The following is a 10975-nucleotide window of genomic DNA, read 5'->3' as shown; positions in this document are numbered from 1 at the left end:
TTTTGCCAAACCAGAATGTCAGACATGCCTCTTCCTCATACTGGTGTATTTGAAATCTGGATCCACCTCTGCATTTCTGTGATCCAGATACTGTATTCAGTTAGTTTGCTTATTAGATTGGAAAGATGCATGCAACTGAACTGGAGTCACAGCATTTTTGTGTGTTTGCAGATAAAAACTTTGAGGACTGTTTTGTATCTTAAATTTAGGTTTGAAGTACTCTCTATTTTGAAAGAGGTGGAGCAGGGAAAGTTTTTGAGGACAAAAGGAAAATTGAACAATTCTGATGAAACTGCAGCCCAGTCCCTTCTCTTCCATTTTCATACCATAAGATTTAGGTAAGTGACATGTTGAAAGCCTGATAAACACATAATTTGCAAAATCCAGTGTTTTAAAGATACGAAAGCCTGCTCCACACCCAGAACAGTTTGATATGAAATTAAGACAGTGTAAAATCACTGACCTTCAGAAGATAACTGTAATCTGGCCTCAATTTTACTGACATAGTACGTTGGAGCTTGCTGCGAAAGAAGAGATATCTTTATTTGCAATACATCCTCATATTTGTGAAAAAAAAAAAAAAAAACCCAGTTCACCACAGCAAAATGTTCACAAAGAATTTCCCACAGAAACACATTTTATCACACACTGCTCAAACTAGACATTTGTGTGATGCTTGTGGTAGCCAAAAGTAGGAGGCAGTTAAGCAAACAGTATACATTGCACAAATTAACTGGCATGTGATAAGGCCGTTTTATTTTTATTCACCTGTTCTGCTTTTATTGAGAGCCCCTACAGTGCTCACCTGAGTAATCCTGCACTGAATTAATCCATGCTGACCTGCAGTCTGCCTGCTTGCAGGACCTAAGCCCACACCTTTAGAAGTACTTAGGACTCTCGGTGCTGCAATGCACTTTATGAATAGATGCTCTTTGCGTGAGCAAACTGCAGAAAGCAGCAGTGCTTCTATGTTCATCATATTGTTTTCAACTGGGAGAGGTCAGCAACAAGCTGAGAGCCAGGAGTACGTGCTCATGCTAGTACCACTCATTTCCTATTTTGTCTGTCAACAGTAGTCACTACAAATGAGAAAACGGCAACCTGGATGTGTAGGGGAGAAATAACTGTTCTTTTCATCCTGCTGACACTGTTGGTGCTGGCTGGCTTTTTTTTCGTATGCGCACAGACTGCTGACATGGAAAGCACCTGGTACAACAGCACAGAGCAAAATTTCCAGCTAAGTGTCCTGCCTGCAAGTGCCCTAAAACCCTGGTGCAACCTGAATGCTGTCCTCTCCTGGACTGTCACAAAGTGAGGGCCAGCCCTAAGAGCTTTTCTCTGGTAGCAGTGTTGGAGTATAATATAAGTCTTTATGTAGCAGCCCTACTAGTCATTTTAATTCCAGCTGTGAGCACACAGGGACTGGTGAGTGCAGCTGGTGGATAAATCACAGCAGGCATTAATGACTCCTGTGCACCCAGTTTTAATGTTATGCAGTTTAAAAGCTAGTAGGGTGGATTGGGAAAGTTTAAGAAAGAAATACACCAGAGAAGAGGTTCTCAGCATTATTCCTACTTAAAGACATAAATAGGTCAAATATTACCATTTTTTTGGTAGCAGCGCTATGTTCTGTTTGGCCACGGTTAATAACTTTGCTTGGGGAAAACACCTGCTCCTACTTCACATCTTGTGGGTTGATTACAAAACTTCCTTTTTTCAAGTTCTTTGCAAAAGGCAGCTGGCAGTGGTGAGTACTGAGCCAGCCGCTCACCTCCTGCTACCCCGCACCAGCACTGCAGCCCTGGGGCCTGATCCAGCTCCTCTTTCACCGGTGAAAATCAGCAGTGCCACCACTGGAGCACGCCTGGTTCAAAGCAGTTGAGAGAGGCTGCGGGGGCCAAACACGTAAAAAACAGCAGCAAAATTATTTCTTATTAACTTGAATTTCAAAGCAGTCTAAGCTGAGCCCTGCTATGCTCTTGAGGCTTATCTTTGAGTGAAGGGTGGATTGTCTAATGCTGTGCCAATAACCACTTTTTTCAGGGCAAGACAGGTCAAGTACCTCCTAAAGGTTCACATCAGTCTCCTTAGCACTGCTACAAGCTGGGGCTTTCATGGGTACTTGAATCACCAGACTTTTTCTAAGGATCCTTGTCACACAGAAAATGCTCCCCTTGTTGCAGGAAGCACACATTTAAAGCAAACACTCATGGTCTGAACTGATCCTTTGTTTTAAAACAGCTCCTTGATTTTTTACCTCACTTTTCCTCTGTAGCTTTTAGAAAACCTTCTGCCATAAACTAAAATCAAGATAATTATTACTTGATATCTTTTCTCTGCTCAAGCATTAATGACTCAGGTGTGGCATAGTTTGCTGTTGCCTCTTGGACTTTCTATGGAAGTGACTGATTAACCATTCATACTTTTCTTAATCATCATTAATTTGAGCTTAGAACCAGGACATAAGGTTGACACTTTGGCTTGATTAATTGAAGGACACAGATCAGCAGTGATAGCCCCAGCAGCCTGGTCTCGTAGAAGGTGTCCCTGCCCATGGCAGGGGGGGTTGAAACTAGATGATCTTTATGGGCCTTTCCGACCCAAACCATTCTATGATTCTATGCAGCTCTGAACTGCTATGGAGCTCCAGGACATGCATGTTACACTCAGTCAGAGTTTGATGGGATCCAACCCATGCCATATTCCTCCCTGCCCATTACTAACTTTATACACAGTATTAACTTCTGTCTTTAGCCCTGCTGGCATCACCACCCAGCCCTTATTAGCCTTCACATAAATAATACTGCATGCTGCCTCCCAGAATGTGTAAACCATGTAAATGTCTGAAGAAGCAAGAGGATGGCTGCACTCGGCAATTTTCTCCTGTGGTTAGAATAGCACCAGCACTCTTGGTAGCTTATATTAAAGCCTCATCTACATAGGATGCAGTCCCAGTGGGGAACGTGGTACCAATAGACACAATGTCAAAAAAAGAAGCTTATTTTCCCACTGTTGGCAGGGCTTCTCTCTTGCCCAAGGTTCTGTGTGTACTTCTAAGTCTCCCCGGTGTGGTGCATTTTAGGGGCACTTATCTACAATTTTGTTGTTGTAGTTCACTTGTTTGGAATTTTCCACTCAGAAAGGAGATGAAATTAGGCCCCTTCAGCTGTGGATGGGCCGCGGCTCGGGGGCACTTAAAACTGTACAGGCTGTCCTTTAGATTTAACAGCCACAGCTGGCTTTTGGCCAGACAGTTGTGATACTTGGCATTTATGGGAAGCAAATGACTAACCTCACCTGCATTCAGGTGGTCCCTGAGACACCATTTCGTAAGAGCAATGTGGTAGCGTGAGTCAGAACTCCTGGCACACACACTTTGTTCCTGTGCAGGGACTCCAGTCCCGAAGCCATTCCCTCTGTCCTGCATCAATGCAAACAACAGACCTGGCCTTCCCTCTCACTAGACTTTTGCCTATGTAAAAAATGAGATTCAGATTTTGCTTGAGGCTGTTTCTAGTCTTTGTGTTGCTAGATGGGTAGCTTTAACACTGCTACCCATCTCTAGCACTTTCTGTCAAAGGATGGCAAGGCACTGTACCTACCCTTCATAGCACATATGAACCTTTCCAAATTGAAAGTTCAATCAGACAAGACCTGATTTAACGTTGAAGTTAGCCCTGCTCTGAGCAGGGTGTTGGACCAGGTGGCCTCTAAAGGTCTTTTTCAACCTGAATTAATCCGTGGTTCTATGATTCTAGCCTCTTGGGAAGGACAGGAGTAATAGCGCCTTATATGCAGGTGGAAAACTAGCATAGAGATGAATGAAATGCCTTTTCCCACAGCACAAGCTGGATCAAAGGCAGCCTAAGTTCCAGCTCCCCAATTCTAAACACTCCTTCCCTCTAAATGCAACAGTTACCTTTACAAAGGTGAAGTTTATAAACCCTCCATTGAAAGTTATGTTCAGTTCAGACTGCACCGTCCCACAGCTTCCAGATGTCTGTGTCGCATTGGGGTTGACAGTCATGTACTCCATCCCCTTCTGTGGAGAGAAGAGACGTTGCAGGGCTGCTTATGAAGAGGAGGGGAGAAACTTAATAGGAAACACACAGAGATTTATAGCTGCTTCCCCCCCCCCCCCCCCCCCCCGCCCCGACAGGTTCTGTGTGGCTAAAAGAACAGGCTGGTAGTGGCAGCAGCCTAATTGCTGTCTGCCAGGGTCATTCCCCACTCGTAAACTAGCCCTAGTGCTTGTCTGACACATCACCGAGCTGTTCCAGTGCATTAAGCTGGCAGAAAATAATAGTTTTCTGCTCATTTGGTGAACTGATATAATTCAGAGCAAGGTCAGATGAGCACCAGTGGTAATTTAAAAAGAGGGAGCAGTGGCAACTTGCACCTGAAGGCAGAAGAAAGATCAAGACAAAGGCAGGCAGGGGTTAGACTGGCTTCAACGTATGTTGCTCCTCGTATCACCCCTGCCTCCTCATTATGTCCTTCACAGTTCACCTCTAGCATCTGCCAACCCACCTTGTAGTCTGAAGGGAGAGCTCTGCAGCTCTGAATACAGTTTGGCTCCTTCAGTCTTATCTCAAACACACCTTACTTTTGTAATAAACATCTCACTGTGGTCTGATAAGGTTGGGAACCATGCTCCCTGCCTGGCTTCTGGCAGGACAAGGGATGAAAATTACTTTTACCAACATTAGATACTCCTCCCGTGTTAGAAATATTCAGACCCCGAACAAGAATATTTGGATCTGTAATGGGGATGTCTTGAGTCATATGAACTCCAGAGCCTGAGGATGTAACCCCACATATTGTATTAATGGAGGTTACAGGACCATAAGTATGAGGGATATAATCACCATTTTGGGGTTTATGACATCTTTTGCTGAATCATTCACTGTGGATCACTGCTAGGAGGGGGTGCTAGCTCCCCAGGACCCCTGCTCTGATCCAGCCTGGCAGTTCCTGTGATCCTAAAATCTCCAGGCATCTGCATCAAGACAACTCACCTCTGAAGCCAAGTCTGTGAATTGACAATTTCTTGCTTTCATTGCAACTCGCAATGTCAAGCCTTTCACTGAAGGCAATTCAGATTCCCTTTCTGGGAAACATGAATAATGCTGAAGGCTAATCTACCCCTTCAGTATTGCTACCGCACCTACATCACTGAAATAAGAAAGTGCCTGCACGTCCCATTGACATCATCACACAAGCCAAAGTACAGCAGCTGAGATGCTGTGGCACAGAAAAGCCCTCAGACTGATAGCAAACCACTTTTATCATACAAGCTAGTGTCTGAAAATTGCTTTGAAAGAAGAAGAATAAATTCCAGCTAATGAAGAAACAGTCATTACAAAGCTCAGCCTTGTAGTCTTTCCACCTCACCTTCTGTGTATATTGAGCCATCAGCTGCAAACCCATGACTGCTTTGATGCAGGTCCTGTTCCCATTGGAAACGGTGTACGTGCCAGTGGGAATGGGAGAAGGCTGCGGTGCAAGAGTGGGTCTCACCGTCATCATAGTAGATGGGATGGTTGTTTGAGTCCCTGGACGAATGGTTGTTGTGTTGATCATGGCTGTGGCTGTTGGACTTTTAGGCGCTGTTGTCTGATTTCCTGACCCTGTGGTGGGCTTTACAGTTTGCCTGGTGGTGGGTATAGTAGTTAGGGCAGCAGCTGTCATTTGTGTGTTTCCTCTTGTATGTTTTATGGTTGTGTTTGTGGCTGCCGCTGTCATTTCTGTGCTCACATGTGTTCTGGCTTGCTTGGTTGAGGACGTAGGGTGTATGGTTGTGTTCTTCACGGCAGGAGTAACTGTTTCAATTGCCTGGGTTGTAGCCTGACCAGCTGCAGTTGTGTTGTCTGCTGATGTTGTGGATACCACCACGGGAGATTTCTGGCCGGTCACTTGTATGGTGGTTGCTCCTGCCTGGGCTGTCGTGTGATGGTCTGCTGCTGTTGTTACCTGGTGCTGGTCTGTTGTCTGCACAGTTGTTCTATGGCTTATGTGTGTTGTTTTAAGAGAGCCTGTGCTGTTAAAATGTACTGCGGTGCCTTGATGGGGTGAAGAATGATAAAGGGAAAGTGGCTGAGCAGAAGTAGCCGTCTGATGGAAGGATGCGGTTTCTGGAGACAGTTCGACCCCCAGAGCCACTTCAGCAGAGCAGGAGGAAAATGCTGCAACGAAACAAATAAGTAGTAGTCTAGAAACTTTTACCTTTAACATTTCTGTTGATACCCACAACATAACTGCACTGATTTTGTTATCAAGTGGGTGATATGATTTTATTCTTCATTTGGCTCCAGTCTTGATAGGAGAGTGAAGGCAGACATGCTGTAGGACTATCAATAACTTTTCACCCTCCTCCCAATCTTCACACCTCTGAATATACCCATTGCAGTGGAAGCACGTTGGCTCCCAGCTCCTCACATGGTGCTTTTACTGCTGAAGAAGCCAGAGGATGCTGGAGGTGTGAGGAGACCTTGCACAATCCCCAGGCAGCAGAAGAATTCCCTTGCAGGCAGTAGTACAGCAAGATTTGCTAGAAGCAAATTATCAAGATCTAAGGAAGATAAAGTGGGTGTAACAGGTGAAGGGGTGGTTGGTTACTTACCAACAATGCATGGGGAAATGGAACATGTTGTGTGTGTGGAGGAAGTGAGGCAGCATAATGGTCTTACAGTGATTCACAATAGTCTGGGACACCAGTCTGGGAGACAGGGAAATTCCAGATACTTATTTTTGGTTTTGTTGTAGCCATGCCAGCTTGAACCCTGAAGTTCTTCCTCCTGGGAGGTACCCAAGGGGATGCTCCAAACAAGGAAAGTCCAGCCCTCTCAGGGATGGGCTTTCAGCAATGAGAAACAAATTTCAGGGTACAGCATCCAGGGGCATTTTGGACCACATCTGAAAATAGTCACAGCACCAAAATTACACTTCCATCTTATAACATTTATAGAAACTTGCCCTTTGCAGAACTGAAAAGAAAATATCTGGCTCCTAAATGTAAATAAGGAAGTGAAGAAAAAGTGGGAAAAGTACATTGTCGAATAGATGAAGGTCACAACTCTTCTGCTTGAGTCTTTTGATTGTGAGTATGCAACAAGACTCTGTAAAGAAAAGGTCGAGATAAAAGAAATCATAAATCACTGACATATATGAATTCCTTCATGAGCATGAAGCTTCAGGTGTAGTTAAATGCTTTACTGCCTAAATTAGCTGGAGGACAGAGATGAATTCTCCAGTTTGGAGACTGCAGGGACCCAAAAGTCCAAGACAGCTCATATTCCTAGCAGTATGGCTCCACAGAGGATGCCACAACATGTTGTCTGAGAAGTTTATTGTACACTGGTTCTTCCAAAGAAATTTCTCATGAATTGGTGTCCAAGGTTTGTGGCAGGCAGGTTGCTGAGATTCAGATTTTAGGATCAATTAAGGCCAGAGGCACATTCAGAATGGAAATGGCTGAAATTTCACAAGCTCCTCTTCATTTAATTTTTTATTTTCACTCAGCATGAAGAGAGACCTGCAACAATTGCTGAATTCACAAAATCTCACCATTTTAGGATACATATAAACTAAAAAAGAATAATAAAACGTACTGGGTTTTGAATCAAATTCAAGATCCAAACCAAAGATGTGAGAACAGATGTATAGGTCTGAACCCATACCACAATTTTCCCTTAAAAATGGCTATGCTAGAGAAGAGCAGAAGTGTAGATGTATACTCCATGTTCCTAAAATTGCCTAGGTTTCACCTCTGTGCTGTACAGAATATACTTGACTGCCAGTGTAGCTGTTATCATCAAAGAAGGGCAACTTGATACAGCTGAAAAGCCACAAAAATGACAGGACAGAGCTGTCTGATTGTGAATTTTATCAGAAGGAACCTAAAAATGTCATAATTAATATGATACTTTAGTTCATTTTCTCACTTTCCCCTAGACTTTACCACACCTGCTGGCAGAGCTGAAAAGCAGATAACTTATCTCCTTCTCTGTTTGCCAGTGGAAAATCAGAGCAGTTGCCATATACCAGCTATAGGTAGTTGCATCTAATTGTATCAGCACAATAAAAACAAAAGAGAAGTTGCAATTTTCACTCTTTTTTTCCCCCTACGAGACTGCTAAACAATCCATACTTAAATTTACACAAGTCTTAAATAGTCAGTACTTCTTAGTTTTTAGTTAACAGATTGGTTTGGATTACCGACCAGATAACACCTACCTTACAGGCGTGGAGAAAAACATTATTTTACTGACATTTGGGTGCTACTCATAGCTTTTAAATGACACTTCCTTTTCCCCAAAAGGTCATTTCAACCTAACTATTTTTCATTACAGAAACATTCAGCCTGACAGGGTCACTGAGGGGTAAAGTCAGAAATGTCTTTGTGGTGGCTCATGGCTCACGCTCACCAGCTGACCTGCCAAACTGCTCTTCCAGCCTCCCGCAGCTCTCCCAAGCATTTTGGAGCTTCTTTCGGGGCACGGCCACGCTGCTAAACCTGTTGGCTTGAGTTGACTTCTCAAAAAGCATTTGGCCACATGAGCTGCCTGGGATGGGTAAGGATTGCTCTCCGGTTGCACTGAAAGGTCTTGGCTCTTTTTGGGTGGCTGTTGGAGGTAGTTCGGTAACTCTGCTGTGTGAAGGGGCAGGTGGGCCCATGGGTTGCCTGACCTTCCCTCCAACTAAATCACCACGGCTCCCTCAGAATTCCAGCATTGCCTCTCAGGGAGCCTGGCATGGCTCGGCGAAGGAGCCGCCTGCACGGCTCCCACCCCGCCAGCCCTTTTCACAGCTCTGCCAGCAAAAGAGGCCACAGAACAATGAAGAATTAATTGCCGCTCTGCACCCCTGTGATATTCCTCTTTATTTTTTCTATGAAGCCAGCTCAAAACGTACAACCAACATTTTGCTCGAGAGATGCGTGCTCCCTGCGGTGTATCCTTCCCGAGCAAGCGGCTGCAATCCCCGCGTCCAACCTTGGCTTCAAAGTCGTGCATTACAAATGCTGAGGGCTGTGTTTCTGCCCCGCAAGCCTCCACGCATGCAATGCTCCAGAACAAAACTCTCAGAAAAGGATCAGGGCAGCTCTCAGAAATTCGCTGTTCCCAGTCTGGGCCTGGAGCCCCCATTTTCATGCTTTGGTGACAAGTTTCAGTCAATGCCAGCAAAGGAACGTCACTGCTTTGCTCCCAGGCATTATGGTGGGGAGCGGAGCACTCAGTGCCACGATCTGGCTGTGACATTTCTCAGCCTGCTGTCCTGTAATGGAGTGGGTGAAAAAAACACTTGCTGAGGATTTTTTCCTCTTCTTGTCTAACCACACACTCATGCTGCTCAGCCGCCCAGCAGATTTGTTCCACTTTCTGCTGCTCAGAAAAAATGCTCGTGTTTAGCTGCCTGATCTTGTGTGGACACAAAAACCTGACCCAGCTCCTACAATCACTGAAAACACTCTCGCTGGCTCCAGCTGCTTTGGTTTAAGTCCTTCAGGAACTGGAAAAGCACTGAGATTTTTCTGAGAGGTTTTGGTACTGTCATAGTTTCCCTCCAATATAGGAGCAGTTTCTTAAACCTTTATCCTTAAACTCTAATTATGTTTAATTCCCTATCTGCAGAGAAAGACTTGACTTTGTGGCGTTATTAAAAGATGACAACAAATTATTAAAAGAATGACCAAAAATGGATAAGGAGCTGAGGAAACAAGTTCTTTCTGGTCAAAAAAATCCTTACTGACCCCTGAGCTATTAGTGCTACTTCTCTCAGTCTGATCTTGCTCTCCTTTCGTGTATGTTTTGGGGCTACTTCAGCAGGCTCTATGAAGCAGGTGCAGGAAAGCAAAGCAGATAGATACAGCAAGAGCTGCTTGTGGTCAAGTCCCTGGGCTGTTTCCCGGCTCACTGTGCTGGGGGAGGGACGGGGTTGATACTTCTGTGATCCCTGCGTGCCGACGGCAAAACACGCTGCAGAATGCACAGATTAAACCACGCTCTTTCCTTTTTCAGCTGGCAGGTTTTGTACTGCTGTGGGTGTTGAGGGATGGCTTAACATGCTGGGACATATCCCTGACCAGGCTGGCTCCACAGATTTTCCCAGAGCAGCATTAAGGATTGAACTGTGACTTTGATGTGGTTTGTCGTTGAGATAAGCCCCAGCCTGCCTTCTCCAAGCCCCACGCCTCACTCTTGCATTGCTGTTCATGCTCTGCACCTTGCAATGCAGCCGGATGAATGACTTGAGCAATGCTTCCTCAGTTTTTCTTCTGCTTGTCTCACTCAAGAATTTCAGTCCGTTCTGCTGGTCTGGAAATTATTTTTAATTAAGAAAAGCAAGCCCAAAAAAGTCTGCTTCTAATACTATTTTGAGCTGACTCCATCACAGAGTCAGAGTTTATGTCACCACAGAGCGCAAGGGAAAATACACAGGAAAACATCAGACTAAGTCTATACCAGCTGCAATTAAACGTAGTTATAGTTATTTCCTAGGAGTAGGACTTTATTAAAAGCACCCTTAGTGCTAGCAACAAAACTATTTAAAGTTTTCAGTCTGTTTTAGGTGCTGTCCTGACCACAAGGAAACAAAACTAGCGTAGTCTATTTCATTTTTCTGATAGAAATAATGGAGGATGTTACTCACCACAGGCAAAGATTAGCAAGATGAACTTCCATGCGCTCCTCCCCATGGCCAGCACAGCTGCAGGTTGGAGAGATGCTGTTTCTCACTGTGGAGCGGGTGGAAAGAAATCAAGGTTTCCTGGGGACTGAAAAGTTTCACTTGATGCAGGGAGTGCTCAGTCACATGGCTGGAAAGGAGGTGGAGAGAGAGGGGGAGACCGATGCTTCTTGTCTGTAAACTACCGCAGAAGGAAATAAATGATGGTTAGGAAAGAAAGTGAAAACAGAAAGGACTGCTGGGCTAACTGGGGGCAGGACAGACTCTCACTCTGCAGCTGAGTCCTGAG

At 44.8% G+C, this 10975-nt stretch overlaps 1 protein-coding gene across 10 annotated transcripts in view; it reads right to left on the bottom strand.

Moving 5' to 3' along the window:
• LOC126039961 (guanine nucleotide exchange factor DBS-like) overlaps nt 1-10975 on the bottom strand; it is a 210890-nt gene that overhangs the window by 9907 nt on the left and 190008 nt on the right. For 9 of the 10 annotated variants that reach the window (XM_049803865.1, XM_049803868.1, XM_049803863.1 and 6 more), the window contains one exon: nt 10703-10867. Coding sequence is in view for 1 of the 10 variants with exons in the window: in XM_049803876.1 (XP_049659833.1) it covers nt 464-521; nt 3920-4042; nt 5395-6185; nt 10651-10696 (1018 nt within the window). In the remaining 9 variants the exon portion in view is untranslated. Of the gene's footprint in view, nt 1-463; nt 522-3919; nt 4043-5394; nt 6186-10650; nt 10868-10975 lie in introns of those variants that run through there. The other variant, XM_049803876.1, reaches the window with a different exon arrangement.

This window comes from Accipiter gentilis, chromosome 6, assembly GCF_929443795.1.
Source record: "Accipiter gentilis chromosome 6, bAccGen1.1, whole genome shotgun sequence".
Taxonomy (NCBI): domain Eukaryota; kingdom Metazoa; phylum Chordata; class Aves; order Accipitriformes; family Accipitridae; genus Astur; species Astur gentilis.
Note: the sequence above shows the minus strand (reverse complement) of the source record. Positions and strands in the feature narration are given on the sequence as shown.